A 15376-nucleotide genomic window follows, 5' to 3' on the forward strand; every position below is an offset into this window, starting at 1 on the left:
CTGTCTTACATTTGAGGTAGAAAACATGAGAAAACATTTAAAGTTTTCATTTAAGTGCTTGGATGTCTTCTAGTGAGAGATGCTGTGAAAGTACCAAGTGTTGTGGCTACACTGAATGTGAAATAAAAATAAAGGATGTTTGATTTGGGCTCTTCCTTCTGGGAGGCAGGGAGAGGAGAGTATTTTTGTGTTAAAAATAATTTGTGATGTGGAAGCAAGACGATGCTCTCTAGCAGCATGAAAAAAAAACAACCACCCCAAACAAAATTCCTGTGCAAGGTTCCCAGTAGAATATATATTTTTTTAATTTAATGGAGTTAATCCTTGTTTGTTTACCTTCCTGATTGTATTAACCAGCAAGGTAGTGATTAAAGGCAGGAGCATAGCTCATGCTAATTATATTTAAACCCATGAACCTGTTTCTTTTTAGTGAGAGATGATTACAATAAACACACCTGCACTATTTTACAGGCCGGCTGGGTCCTGGCTTGGGATATCGTGCTGCTGGGAAAAGCCGGGACTTAACCCTGCTTGGGGAAGCCCTCGGACAAAGTGCCTTTTCCCCGCAGCCCGGGAGCCGCTCGCTCTGCGCGGGCATGTTGTATCCGGGAAGGTGCCGGTTGCAGGAGGAGGACAGCCCTGGAGCATGAAGCTGGTCGGGTCTTGGTTGGGAAATGGATTAAAATGCTGTAAATTCCTTGTGTCGGTGCGTAAAGCTGAGCGTGCTCACACACGAGCGTGTGCGGTACTGACGTTAGTGTCCGTGCGGAGTGTTGCGGTCGGCATCGCCCGACTCCAAGGGACCCATTTTGACGTGAGCCTGAACCAGTACAAACCAGTGGCTCTGGGTTTGTAACCGCTCAGGAGCGGCTGCTTTATTATCTAGGAGTGTATGAATGTTCTGCAGGAACTGAGCTCTCCCTGTGTGCCGGGTTTAGGCTGATATGTGGCAGATTTGGGAAAGAAAAAAAAAAAAGAGCTAGCAAAAGTTAATTCACCGCGGCAGAGGTTTGGGGAGATAACATCTTCTATTCCTGCTGTTTAATTAAAACCAGGTTTTTATTTGCTATACCTTTTAATTAAAGAGGAACAAGATATTTGCTCTTCCAAGGCATCTGGTTGAGTTTATGGAATCTGGGCGCTTTTTTCCTTTTGTTGTTTTGCTTTGGAGTTTGCGATTCAAACGCACCGATGTGCTGCACAGCGGTCTGTGTCGGAGGGAGGCGAGACAGCTTTCTCCTCAGCTCTGGAGGCAGGGACGCAGCCACGACCATGAAATTCCCCTCCGGATTTGAGCTGATCTGCTCAAAGCAGGGAAGAAAAGGGGGGTGGTGGGGGTGGTGAAATAAAGGAAAAAAAAAAAAGCCCTCACTGCAGTAGTGAACTCGAGCTAGCAATAAGCAGCAAGGTAACAGAAATCACAAAGAAATAGGAGAGGGAAAGAAATGGAGCAAGCCAAAAATCACTTCCATCACTGTTTGATCAGTCTTAAATTTATTCAACCAGTGAGAGAGTGTTTTAAGAAGTACTTGTTTTGTGTTCTCGTGTTAGCGAATGATTAAAACAAATGCCCTGAATGCTTTTTCAGTGCCTTTTTCTAACTACTCTTTATTTCTTTGAAGAGGTCTGCACTGGTATCAGTTATGAATGTGATTCCCCCACCCCTCGCTCCTTGCGCTGAACAGAGGAAGGGAGAGCGTGCTGTGCTCGGCTCTTCTCTGGGTAATGGCTTTCAAAAGATAAGGGCAGTGCATTTCAGCATTGGCATAACTAAGGTTCAGATTGCCACGGGTCTCACTTGAACACTCCAAGAGCCGCTTCAATACGGTTCCTCAGTGCAGTTCCTCTTCTACAGCCTTTAAGCCACCACAGAAGTTGGTAGCTTCTAATCCCGTTATTTTATCAGCAGAACTTTAAAGGGCCAACTCCTCTCCACTTTAACGCTGTGGTCTTACAGGACTGTGAAGTTGCTATCGATCTTGAACATCATTAATTCAGGTCGCGGGGAAGATGCCGACCCCAGATTACTTTCGCTTTGCGGAGTGGTTCGGTTTCAGCGCTGGCTCGCAGTTGCTGATGTTTTGCTGATGTTTTACCCTGTGGAGAATAACTTGGCTGTTGAAGAGCTGCACCGGGCTCGGTTCACAAAGATGTGAGAATCACTAGAAGAGTATAATGTGGAAAAGAGAGTTATTGAAAGACCCTTCTCTGTTTTTTGTTTGGCTGGATGATTTTTCACCCCCTGGAAGCGGATCCATCGTTCTGCTGGGGCGGTGTTAACATTTCCGAGCTTGAAGTTTTGTACTGTCACGATACTGCAGAAATCCTACCCTGGCCTGCCGTGTCAGATGGAGAGTTGGATAGCAGCTATAGGAAACTTACTGATTATATGGAACTGCCTTCCTGGAAAAGGTTGATTTAAGAGAGCAGTGTGTGCTTTAATAGCGGAAAGGAAAACTGTGAAGCCACTCGATAGAAGGTGTCAATCCATCAAAATGCAGGAGCCGACCCTTTGTACTAAGCACACACTCACCCCCACTGAAACTAGCTCAGCCTAAGCTCACGCTTATGTTTAATTAAACGTGTGCTTCAATACTTCCCTGGATTGCTAAAGTGGGAATAAAGAGCAGAAATGTTGCAAACCAGCCTGTTAGGCAGGCAAAAATCTGTGCGAAGGCTCCAGCTAGCTGGGAAAGCCTGCCTGGCTACCACAAACTTGCCTTGCTGCAGCTTCCAGGAGTCTGAAGTGGCTTTGGGTGGGTTGGTGTGTACCTCCGCAGGAGGATTAAAACCATGGGGTGGGGGAAACGAGTCCAGTAAAAATATCTGCTGTGGTTTGGACAGCGTGAGAATTGAGGTGCTTTGTCATGGGGAGGTGCAAGTCGAAAACCTCGTGAGGTCGCAGGTCTGAAACGTGGGTACCTGAGTAACGGGAGTTATTTGATGTTTGTTGAAAAGCAGGTCTCAGATTAGCTCCCTGGCTGGGTCGAGCACTATAGCATCCAGTAATGGTTGCTACAGTTCATATAACTTTATTGTCCTCTGGAGAACCGTGTAAATGCTAGTTTGGGAAATCTCTGCTGTGCAGTGGAGCCGGATGCGTGAGTGCACGCCTTGCGCAGTTCAGCGTCGGGGGGTATCGCAATCACGTTCCCTTTTAAGGGGCTTTGTCACTGCTTAGCAAAAGCCCCTCTCTGGGAATCCCAGCTTAAACCTCGCTCTGTGCCCTGGGAAGTGGGGCTCTGATGAAGCCTCGGCTGCAAGCGTGACTTGTCACCGGAGGGGCAGCCGGGCACTGAAAAACTCCGAAAACAGTTGCTGCAAGGAAAGGTTTACCAGGCTAATGTCACTTCATGACCCATAATAAGTGCTGATGTCTGTATGTGAAGTTTTATTATTCCCTCATCTCTTATCCCGCATTTCCAAGAGACAGGGCTGCACACATGAGCACACATGCACGGTCTGAGTCGCCAACCCTGCGATTCTTTGCTCCATTTTGATCTGCGTTACAGCAGTGTCTAACGGGAACTGCTTGGACTAACATTTTCCATGCTCGGTGTCTTGATTATTTTTGGAAAGGACTTTTGGAGGAGATGGCTTAGCCGTTGGCGTGACTGTGCTGAGAGAAGGAGTCGACTTGACACTGGGTGGGCAGGCTCCAGGACCAAGGCAGGGAGCAGGGGGATGGGTGGGGAGGGAGCGGGGGTGACTGGCATGCTGCTTCCTGGGGACGCTCAGGATTGGAGGATGCTCTGGCTGTGTGGCTCTGTGGGCCTGCTCATGTCATCCTGGCTCCCCTGAGGTGCTGTGCAAGCACAGCGCTGATGTTTCCAAGCACCCAGACTCTGTGAGGCTGGTGATGCATCAGGCTCTGTCTGTACAAAGGGTGTGTGAGCAGGGGCTAGCAGGCGGGCAGAGGGACGCATAAAAATGGCTTTAGAAGGATAAAGCATATGAATTTGGGGTGAAGAGGAATAAAAACCCAATCTAATTGTAGAGATAGATAGCTGTGCATATGCTCTACAGGTTTTGGGGTTTTTTGGCCATTCTGTTAAGTGTACTCCCCAGAGTGCTCTGCTGGGGGATGCTCACAGGAGTCATCCATCCTCCACGCCTGGCTGGGAGCGAGAGTCTGGATCCTGTACCACGAGAGGGCAGTGCCTGCAGCGGCATTTCCCTCCTGCTAAAATAATATCTGATTGTATTCCCCCTCCTGCCTGCCCCCCTTTTCTCCTCTCCTGGCAAGAAATTACCTTTGAGATCCGAATCGCTTTGGCTCTGAGGTTTCCTGGCTCAAATGTACTCAGGCTTAAGCAAACAGACTGGGTGGGAATGATCTAAAATTAGATGTAGTGGTTGTAATTGCACTTTGTTCCCACAAAAGGAGCTGATGGGGCTTGGGAGACACTTCCTCAGGGACAGGGCTTGCTGGTAGCCCCTGCGGCAATGTCCAAGGTTCCTACACCCAGATTGATTGAGGGTATCCAGTTGGGAAGGGAGGGCAGTGTGTTGGGTTGTTGCAAGGGGACTTCCACAAGGCATTTAGGGTGCTGACTTATATACTTACTTCCCCATGAAAGCTGCTCTGTCTCACCCTCAACCACTGCTGCCTGTTTCCCTCCTTGCCTACCTGCAAAACTTACTGTCTTGCTCCAGGGAATGTCCCCAGGCAGCGTCCAAGGTCCAGGTTCCACCGAGGACTTGGCCCTGGCCAGGTTACACTGTGGCTGTGCAAAGGGAACAGGGTCGTTGTCACTTCCCTCATGAAGGAAGCGCACGTCATGTGAATAACACAGGGGCTTTGGGCCAAGACAGTTCCTGGTGAAGCCAGGTAAGAAATATAAACTGCTAATGGCAGGTCTGCTGCTGCCTCTGCTTCTTCAGATGAGTTCATGTGGCCTGAGATTTGTGTCAGAAACCTGAAAAGCTGTACGAGCACATTGCAGGAACTGCCACCAGCCACCATACAGTACCAGCTCTGGCTGCCATCCCACCTACAGATTGGTCCTGGACAGACCGTGGTGGTAGCATCCTCAAGGCTTGGGAGTTTCAGCATGAGAGGTGCAGAGATCATGTATTCTTCCCTGCAACAGGAAGACAGTGAAGCAAAGACTACCTGGGACCTCCTTTGTTGGTTGTTCCACTCCCAAGATACTAAATGTTGCCATTATTTGAAGAAAAACATCATGTTTCCTGACTAATGCTCACTAATGCTCAGCATCCTAAAAGGGACTGGTGTGAAGACATGGTGTTTGGTTTTTGGCTCAGGGTGAAGTTTTAACATACCCATTATCCTCATGAACAGATCTAGCAGGATGTGTATGATCGTATGAATGCAGACAGCTGTAGCCTGGGGTAACCCATCATCATGACAACAGCTGTGGAGCCATGTCTGACCTTCAGAGATTGGTATCCATGAGGAACCAGACACTGTGGCTGGAGAGAGGTTTGGAACAAGAGCCATGAACTGCAACACGTGCTGTTGTGCTGCAACACTCTGCTGTTGGGGTCTGTCCTCCTCTCTGTAGTCCCTGGCCTGACAATTTCAGTGCAGTCAACCAGAGACTTTGAAGAGCAGCTTGCAACGTGTATGACTTCTTTACAGGCAGTATGGAAGTGGCCCAAAGAGGATTCTCTTTAAAACAGGGCTGGAAGGCAGGCCTGCCTCTCTAATTTTCAAATCTTGAACACCACAGCTCCAGCAGCTTGTGAATCACAAGATCTTCAGTGGCCAAGTTCTGGCAATGCTGAAGAAATAATATGAATTATCCAATTATTTGTCCGATATTGCTTCAGGTGAAACATGAAAGTCTTTTTTCCATGGTGGCCTAGTAGGACTCTTGGAAATGAAGCTTGCTTCTCTGGGTCTGTGGCCAAAAAAAGGAGAAGAAGGGCAAACCAAATTGTCCCTTCACCCCCAGGTCTGTTCTTTAGAAAAACTACCAGTGCTTTCTCAAAGAACAACTCCTTTCTTCACAGTGAGGATGTGATATCTCACGTTCCAGGGTTTCCAAGTTGATGAAGGAGAACTATGGTGTATTGTTTCAGAAAGGGTCAGTAGTTGATTTCTGGAGGAAGGAAGGTGTAACGTATCATTCTCACTTTTCTTGGCAAGGACGCTGGTGAGCTGGAAGCAGGGACTGTGTTTTGAGCGAACAATTCTTTTGCTGTTGGCCTCCAAGCTGGTCCTCTGAGGTTGCAGTATGAGGGTACCATTCTTCAATGCCTCCTGGCTTCCTTCCATGAGAGGTTTGGCCATTAAATATCTGGTGAGAGGACCCTGCTGCTTTGTTGGAAGATAAGGAAAAAACAGCGCTGATCTGAGCTGCGTTGCAAAGGAAGCAGAGCTGAAAAGACCGGGAAGGAGGAGCCTGACTCTCAAACTAGGGAGGTCATTGAGAGGTGCTTTGAAAGGGAGTGTGCTCCTTTGGGAATGTGTTGGTGGGTTCAGGAACCTCACATAGGTCTCCTTCTTCATAATCTTATAATCTTGGTCTGGGTGAGGGTGTAATCTTCTGCATATGGACTGCTGCATGATTAGGTGGTGTGCACATAGTAGAATTTGTGTAATTTATGGGAACTTGTTAGTTGTTCCTGGAGTAAAATGTCAAGGTTCAGGAGGTGAGATGAAGAGACAGAAAAGTGAAGATAGACAGGCTGAGAGAGTTGGGGTTGTTCAGCCTGGAGAAGAGAAGGCTCCGGGGGGACCTTATAGCCCCTTCCAGTCCCTGAAAGGAGACTGTAGGAAGCTGGGGAAGAACTGTTCCCGAGGGCATGGAGCAATGGGATGAGGGGTGATGGTTTAAACTTGAAAAGGGGAGACTTAGGTTGGATGTTAGGAAAAATTTCTTTGGTATGAGGGTAGTGGGACACTGGCACGGGGGTTAGGCTTGCTGGGGCTCTGAGTGACCTGCTTTAGTGAAGGGGGTGGGACTGGGTGGCCTTTGAAGGGAGTCCCTTCCCACCCAACGCAGTCTATGATTCGAAACCCGAAGTCATTCCCTGGCAGGGAATCACCCTGTGCTGCCAATCAAGCCTGTTGACAGGAGACTGGAATATGTGACAAACTCTTAGCAAGCATGACATGGGGAAAGAGCCAGATCTGGCAGGAGAGAAAATGGGTGGACATGGAGCATGCCTGCACACAGCAGTTACCTGGAATTGATGTGGAGTGTGAATGTAGTGCATGGAAACCATTCCCCCCCCACCCCCGCACCGGGGTCTTTCCACATTCTAGTCCACTTACATTCAGTCAGAAGAAGGCAGGCTTGTTTAAGAACAACTGTGGCCAGCCTGGGAGCTGTGCAGACCGGCTGTCCTATAAAATAATCCCCATTTGCCTCTGTACTATTGAGCAAGATGAAGGCCACAGCAGCATCTCAGCTGCTTTCATCTGGAGAGTGCCGCTGCCCTCTTTAGTTGCTTTTATTCCTCCCAGGTGAATGGGATCCTCAGAGTGGATGGAACAGACTCATCTGGCAACACGATGCCTTCACTGTTCTTGTGGCCAGGTGCATCCAAATGATCTAACAAGACCTCACCCAAGAAGCATCCTTTGGTTTAGCACCTTTGGCTGGCATGTCAGCTGAAACAGCCTGCTGGAGTCCAGGTAGCCTGGGGAGGGCAGGCAGAGGTGGACTGTCCCCTCCAGCCAGCATAAATCAAACGTGACTCCGCTGAAGGCAATAGAATGATATCGGTGTCGAAGTAGAGCATGCATGAGGAGAAACAGCTTCATCGCTTGTCATGGTGGCAATAAAAGTACTGACTGGTACTTACTGGCTCAAGAGCCCAGGATTACAGTTTGAACTCCTGAAAGGAACATTTTTATTTCTGGTTTTGACTTCAACCCAAACCCCAGTCCTTACATATCCCGCTGCAGGGTTTATTGGCTAGAGTTTTTCCAAGTTTAGAGTCATCACCAAATTCCATCAGCCCGTTCCTCAAACCTAGGCCTTGTGCAGCAGTTCCTTGACAGCAGCAGGGATGGGTGGGGGTGCCTCTGCATCAGAGTGTTTCACAGAGCTTGCCAACCTGCAGACCGCAGCCCAGCTGCACTCAAACAGCTGGAAAGTCCCGTAGGGAGTCCATGGCCATGTGGTGGCACTGGGCTGCAGAGAGCTCAGCAGATAGCGCTGTCTTTCCTGGTGTTGCTGTTGGACCATGGAGCATCACTGGTGCATATCTGCATCTTGGAGGAGGACTTAAGCTTTACCTGGAGTCACTGCATTGAAGAAAATCTCTTTGTCCCAGGACAGTTCTTCCTGCTTTTATCATTAGGATGCATTTGATACTAACGTAATCTCCAGATTAGTTGTCCATCTGTTGCAAGAACATGAGAGACTACCTGATGTGATCTTCCTATGGGTGTGCTTTCCTACTGCTGCTATACCCACCCAGCCTGTTTCAGAAGTCATTAGCCAGGATTTCCAGGCTGGAGCAAAGGAAGAGATTTCTGCATGTAACCAGGTGTTGCATAATGTAGCATTGACGTCCTGTGTCCTGCACAAACCTTTGCTGACAGTTAAAGAAGAGCAAGGCAGACAGTCCAGTCTCTGGTACCATTAAGACAGGGGATGTCTGAGGCCAGGGACTTTGGGCACCCTAAATTAGCTTGGTGTGAGCTACCTTTCACAACAGATACGTTCCCAGTGGGAGGCTGTTCCACCTCTTTGGCCCTGGCTAGAAGCCAGAAACACACCAAAGCTTGTCCATCACTCCCCTTTTCAGCTGAACAGGGGAGAAAATATCTATTGAGAGGCTCAGGAGTGGAGATAAGGACAGTAATTGGGAGAGGGAATGGGCAAACCAGACTGAACATAGCTGTAATAATTGGGGGGGTTTCATTTGGGATGTGGATTTTAATGATAATTCTTAAATACGTGATTCACAAGTCATGGTTTCTCTCCCTTCTGCCCCCCGGTGTGGCACAGGGAGAGGCAGGGACTGGGGGAATGAGGGTTTGGGTTAGTTACGAGATGTTCTCCTTCTTAGCTGGGATGGGGGACATTCCTTACCCCCTTCCCCTGCTGCACCGTGGGGTCCCACCCATGGCAGTCAGTCCTCCAGGAACTTCTCCAGTGTGAGTCCTTTCCCATGGGTCTTCAGCTCTTCCACAGCTGCCAGTCATCAATCACAGAATGTCTCTCAGTCCCTCAGGCCCAGACTGCTCCAGCCTGGTCCCCCACAGGGTCACAAGCTCCCCAGCGAACCTGCTCCAGTGTGGGTCTCTCTCCCCACAGGCTGCAGGTCCTGCCAGGAGCTTGGTTGTAACATGGGTCACAGCGTCTCCTGTCTGTCTCCCCCTGCTCCAGCATGGGGCCTCTCAATGGGCTACAGGTGGGGTCTGGTCCTTTTCCATGGGCTGCAGGGGAACACCTGCTCCACCACGGGTTTCTCCAGGAGCTGCAGGGGCATCTTTCTCACTGGCACCTGGGGCACCTTCTTCCCCCGCCACCCCCTTTCACTGGCCTTGGTGTCTGCACAGTTTCTTACCCCTTCTCACTCCCTTCTCTGGGGGCACAAAGCAGTTGCTAGTGTGGTTTTTTTCTCCTCACTGTGGCTCCCAGAGGTGCTGATGGGCTCAGCCTTGGTCGGTGATGGGTCCATCCTTTAGCTGTCTGGTGTTGGCTCTGTCGGACCTGGGGGAAAGTTCTTCTCCCAGAAGCCACCCCTGCAGCCCCCCACTACCAAACCCTTGCCATGCAAAGCCCCAACACACAGTTTGGAGATTGTGGAGATTTTTATTACTTGCTTTTTGAGTAAAATCCAGTGTGTGTTTCTGGGGTCTCTTTCCATTTTGTTTTGGTTGTAGGTTGTACAGAAATAGGTAAAAGGAGAAAATACCATATTCAATTTGTGTGGGGTTGTTGAAGGGGCTCCCCTTTTTGGGCACACTTCCCTGTAAAACTTCATCCAAGTGTCTTAAGTGGGTGAAAAAGCAAAGAGAGGCCAAAGTTGGAGATGAAATGTTTTATTCTAAACTGACTGCAAGATGTTCTCACAGCTGTGAGGAAATCTCCCCTTTTGTTTTGACACCATAACTGAAAGGGTAAAAAGTTGCTTTTCAGTTTTCCCCTCAAAAGCCTCCTCTTCCCTCAAAATGCCATCACAGTTCAACCAAGTTCTGATGTGGTTTTGCTTTGTAGAGGTCAAAGGTATGAGGAGAATGGATCAGTATGTTAAAATACATACAGCCTCTGTTATCCAGGTAAGAGAGTACCCAATTTAGGGTCTTCTCAGGTAGCATGGGAGAATTATGTCAGAAACAGCTACAGGATTTCCTTTGTGGTTTTATTTTTTGCCAATAAGAAAACCCTCACTGTTACCATGGGCTCCAGAATCACAGAACGGGCTTGGTTGGAAGGGACAGGGCAGATCTTCAGGTCTAACCATCAACCCAGCCCTGCCAAAACCATCACTAAACCATGTCCCTCAGTGCTGCATCTACCCATCTTTTAAACCCCTCCAGCGATGGCAACTCCACCACCTCCATGGGCAGCCTGTTCCAGTGTTTGACAACCCTCTCTGGGAAGAAATTTTTCCTGACATCCAGTGTAAACCTCCCCTGGCACAGCTTGGGGCCATTTCCTCTTGTCCTATTGCTTGTCACTAGGGAGAAGAGGTTAGCCCCCCACCTCTCTGTAGTCTCTCTTCAGGTAGTTATTGAGAACAATCAGGTCTCCCCTGAGCCTCCTCTTCTCCAGACTAAACAGCTCCACTTCCCTCAGCTGCTCCTCATGACATTTACATTTGGGTCCCCTCACCTGCCTGGTCACCCTTCTCTCGACACTCTCCAGCCCCTCAAAGTCCTTTCTGTAGCAAGGGGCCCAAACCTGAAGGCAGCACTCAAAGTGCTGAGTACAGGAGGACCATCACTGTCCTAGTCCCACTCACTGCACTGTTCTGGATACAGGCCAGGGTGCTGTTGACCTTTTTGGCCACCTGGTTAAGAATGGTTGCTGTTCTGTGGAAACAACTCTCAGGCCACCATTTTCCAAGTGTGAACACACTGCTTCACCCCTCTGCTTTGTTGGGGGGTGTGTGTGGAGGGACTTCTCATGTTGGAAGACCTTACCAAAGCCTTCCCAGTTGTTGCTGGAGCAGCATCAGGTCGCTGCAGGAGGTGCTAGCAGTTGTCAGCCTTTCCATACCAAGAATACCAGGAGGAAGGTGTGAGAAATTTTGGAGAGAGATGCAGACAGAACGACCTTTCTCTCATCTCCTGAACACTGGCCCTTTTATGGTCTCTGTGCTCTAAATCACGGGTGACTTTCACAGTTACAGCCCTGGACATCTTAAGGACAAGCAAGGGGTTGCTGCAGATGGTGCTTAGGTTTTTTTCTGGTGATCAGGGGTGGGTTTTCTCTTGGATTGGAATCATGAGTTTAACACAGTTTTCATGCAGTGGAAGAGAAAGTGTTGTTGTTGTGATTGTAACAACACTGATTTTAAATCTGTGATGTTACTTTCATGCAACAGTAGTCTGAGGGTGTGAAAAGCTAGAAGACAGACAAGCAGAAGGTGCTACACAGCAATGGGTTAACACCAAATGAGGAGGACGTGTGGTGAGAAGTGGTCTGTGACACTAAGTGAAGTGTAGGTGCCATGCTTTCGCTTGCAGTGCTGAGGATGGAGCAGCCGGTACCCAGCAGGCAGGTCATGGGCTGCCTCTAGAGACCTGTCCTTTGGGTGTTGCTTAATCCCACTTCACCCAGGACAGGCGGGCAGTCAGATCTGTGCAGAACAGAAGGGAAAAAGGAAAACAATTTAAAGACATACTGCATGAGTTTAAAAACATTTCAACAATTTAATTCAGAGTTTAACAAGTCAACAGCAGCCTCATTTTTTTAGATCTAAGTGCAGCTCTTCAGAAACATCTGCTCACTAGAAGCCTGGCAAAATGGGTGATCATAGAATCATAGGGGTTGGAAGGGACCTCGAGAGTTCATCGGGTCCAACCCCCCTAAATACCTGGAAGGGATTCTGTTTATCTATTGAAAGTGGGGGCAGCTGAAAAATAAAATATAAAAGTTCTCTGGAGTCAAGAGAGAGGTGATCAGTGGTGTCTCAGGAGTCATTTTCCCAGTTGGGTAGCTGATGGAAATAGGAAAGGAGAAAAAGAGATCATTCACTTTTCCGCTAAACTGGTTGTGTTTTCCCCATAGGCTTTGTCCCTTTGATGCTTCCTTGTGGAATGAAATGGGAATAGTCCTTTGCAGGGACTTTTCACTGCTTATGCTGCACTTTTCCAGTGTTGCTAACACTTCAAGGCCTGTTTCTAAACGATAAATTACAAAGGCCCTTAAGGCCTTATGCCCCCCAGGATACTATTGGCTCTCAGCCCCCAGAGCACATTGCTGGCTCATGGCCACCCTGTCACCCACCAGGACCCCCAGGTTCTTCTCTGCAGAGCTCCTCTCAAGCAAGTCATCCCCCAGCCTGTACTGTTGTTCAAAGCCGTGTGTTCCTCACAGTCAAGTACAAGCTAAAGAAAACTTGTAAAGAAAATCAATAAAATCCCTACAGTCTCCATCAGCTTGTACTGTAAAAGAACAACTAGACACAATACCCCAAAAAAAGTTTAAAGCTTACTCTGAGAATAAGCAAAATCTTTATTTCATTTGTAAAAGAAACCATTCCCGTAAGTGTGGTAAGTGGTTCTTCTGTGGGGTTTTTTTAAGGAAAAGATCCTCCTTCAAAGAAAGAGGGAAAGGTTGAAATTTTTTTTGTTTTCTATTGCAAGACTCCTTAGCTACTCTTTTTTTGAAGGTGAGTTGTACATTGCCAGCGGTATTTGAATGTGACAAGTGGATGTTCAAATGTGGTCAGTGATTCACTCCCACTGGCAACTCCAAACCGTCTTACCATCCCTGAAAATACAACCCTGTGTTCACTCACCGCTTGTATTCCAGGTTGCCCGGTGTTGACTTTGCAGACCATCCTTCAGGCACTGCTCCACATAGGATTTGGGATTGCAGCCAGAGAGAAGAATCTCACCAAGCAGAGCGATGTAGGCGATGGCCAGGCGGAGGGTGTCGATTTTGGAGAGACGCTTCTCATACGGGAAGGTAGGTATGTGACACCTCAGCTGGTCAAAGGCCGAGTTGATGTTGAGCATCCTCTTCCTCTCGCGGATGTTGGCGGCATGTCGCTGGCGGGGGTGGCTGGAGGGTGGTGGAGCGGCAGGCCCAGGCGGCAGTGGGGAGCTGTCCAGTTCAGTACCCCCCACTGCTCCATCCACCGGCTCCACAAGGACAGGCAGACCTGGAGTGGAGGGCCAAGGGGACAACTGGTCTACTAAGGAAGAGAAGTCCAGTAGGAAGTTGTCCAGCTGAGCGTTGGGATCGGGCTGGTCCCAGAGGAGAAATTCAGGAGAGGAGACTTCCTGCTCAAAGTTGTAATCAAGTTCCTCCATTCTCTGACCTACCAAGCTGAAGCACGTAACGAATGCAAGCAAATTTGCGAGTTCAAACTAAGCTGATTATCAGGAAAATGAGGTTCAAATTTTACTAGTATCACCCACCCAAAAAATATCAGGGGCAGGGAGTCCTGCTTGTGTCCCCGAGGAAGGCTGTCGGAAAAGTTTTTCCCCAGTTGCAAATCCAAGTGGGTCTTGTGATTTAAATACTTTATAGCTCCTCAGCAGGGGAATGATCCTATTCTTCTCTGCTCAAAGCTAATTAGTACACGTGTTTCTCTTTTTATGTGCCATTAGCTACAAAACAACATGAATGAATGCAACAAGAAAGAGAATTAATCTTCTATTGACTTTCTCTTGGAAAATCCATTGAAGCAGTTACTGAGTTCTTCCACAAGCTCAGTCTCTCCATTTGCTGTTTAGAGTAGGGTTCACACAGGGATTTTGTTGTTATTGTTGTTGGGTTTGGTTAGGAGTGGTTGAAGGAAGAAACAAAAATACGGCCTTTTGTCTTGTTGGTAAAGTGTTTATAGCCCTGCATTCTCCTATGGCTGGACAAACAAAACCCTATTCTGATGCTGTCAGAAACACATGATCCTGCCCCCTTTGACAGCAGAAGCTAGTGGCATCTTCTGTACTTCTACCAAAAGAGTGGTTGGGATAAAGATGTGGGATGCACTGCTGTGTTAAATTCACACAAGGTTCCAAACTAAGCCAGTGCCACCGTGTTTTGTTACTGTGTTTTCTGATCCACACTTCAGTCGCACTCACCAGCTGGAGTCCTGTGTCCAGAGCTGGGGCCCCCAATACAGGAAAGATGTGGAACTGTTGTAGAGGGGTCAGAGGAGGCCACAAAGGTGATCAGAAGGCTGGAGCACCTCCCCTACGAAGAGAGGCTAAGGGAGCTGGGCTTGTTCAACCTGCAGGGGTTGCAGGGGGACCTCATTGCAGGCTTCAAGTCGCTGAAGGGAGCAGAGGAACAAGAGGGGATTCAACTTTTTAAAAGGGTAGATAATGGCAGGACAAGGTGGGTAGATTAGATATCAGGGGGAAGTTTTTTACAGAGAGAGTGGTGAGGGGCTGGAACAGGCTGCCCAGAGAGGGGGTGGATGCCCCATCCCTGGGGGTGTTCAAGGCCAGGTTGGATGGGGCCCTGGGCAAGCTTGTGTAGCTCCAGGTGTGGAGGTTGGTGGCCCTGCCTGTGGCAGGGGGGTTGGAACTCTATGATCCTTGGGTCCCTTCCAAGCCAAACCATTCTATGATTCTATGATTTGTGGGCAAGGCTGTGCCTTGTGTTCAGTGCTGTGCCTCAGGCTATACCAAGCCCTGGAAGATAACAGCAGCTGTCATAACCATAGTGGGTGCAGCCCTAGAATGGTGAACTGTGGGGGCCACATCTTGAGTCGCGCCAGCAACTGGAGAGTAACAGGTGTCCACAGCATCCCTGGGATGCTGGCCAAATTAGGTGGAAGGTGTTAAGCACCACCTCAACTTAGCCCGCAAGCGCATAATATAACTGGGCGCTTCAGCCTCTTTGATTTCCACAATATATAAGTCAGTGTTTAAATTTATTCAGAAGGAGTTTAAGTGATATTCTAAGGGCTTGAATGAATGGGATGGAAACATCTTTCAAGTCAGAGAAAGCCTGAATGCTTTTCCTGAAGCATGTCATAAAGAACTTTTATGAAATCATTGAATCAGATGCTTGATTTCTTGCACAGGCTCATGTCCTGCTGCTTTGTGACATTTCAGGTGGTGTCTGTGGTGAAATTTGAGTGCTGACAGCTTCCTCAAAGATCAGGGGAAAGCACAGATCACAAGAGCTCCAGATAAAGAGCCAGAAAGCAGATAATGACCTACACTGTGAATGGATCCAGAAGGATGCTGAGACCCGCCATCGAGCAGTGACTTAGGATCCAGTCGTGGTAGCTGTGAGTGGAGGGGTTTCTTTTAAGA

At 48.5% G+C, this 15376-nt stretch overlaps 1 protein-coding gene across 1 annotated transcript; it reads right to left on the bottom strand.

Moving 5' to 3' along the window:
• Positions 1-11698: 11698 nt before the first annotated feature.
• LOC311192131 (helix-loop-helix protein 13-like) lies at positions 11699-13417 on the bottom strand (the record flags this gene model as incomplete). Its single annotated transcript, XM_084264555.1, has 2 exons — positions 11699-11736; positions 12901-13417. The coding sequence occupies 2 exons, from the start codon at positions 13415-13417 to the stop codon at positions 11699-11701; spliced, it is 555 nt and encodes a 184-aa protein (XP_084120681.1).
• Positions 13418-15376: the final 1959 nt, after the last annotated feature.

This window comes from Gallinula chloropus (genome assembly GCF_964237585.1).
Source record: "Gallinula chloropus genome assembly, chromosome: 5".
NCBI classification, from domain to species: domain Eukaryota; kingdom Metazoa; phylum Chordata; class Aves; order Gruiformes; family Rallidae; genus Gallinula; species Gallinula chloropus.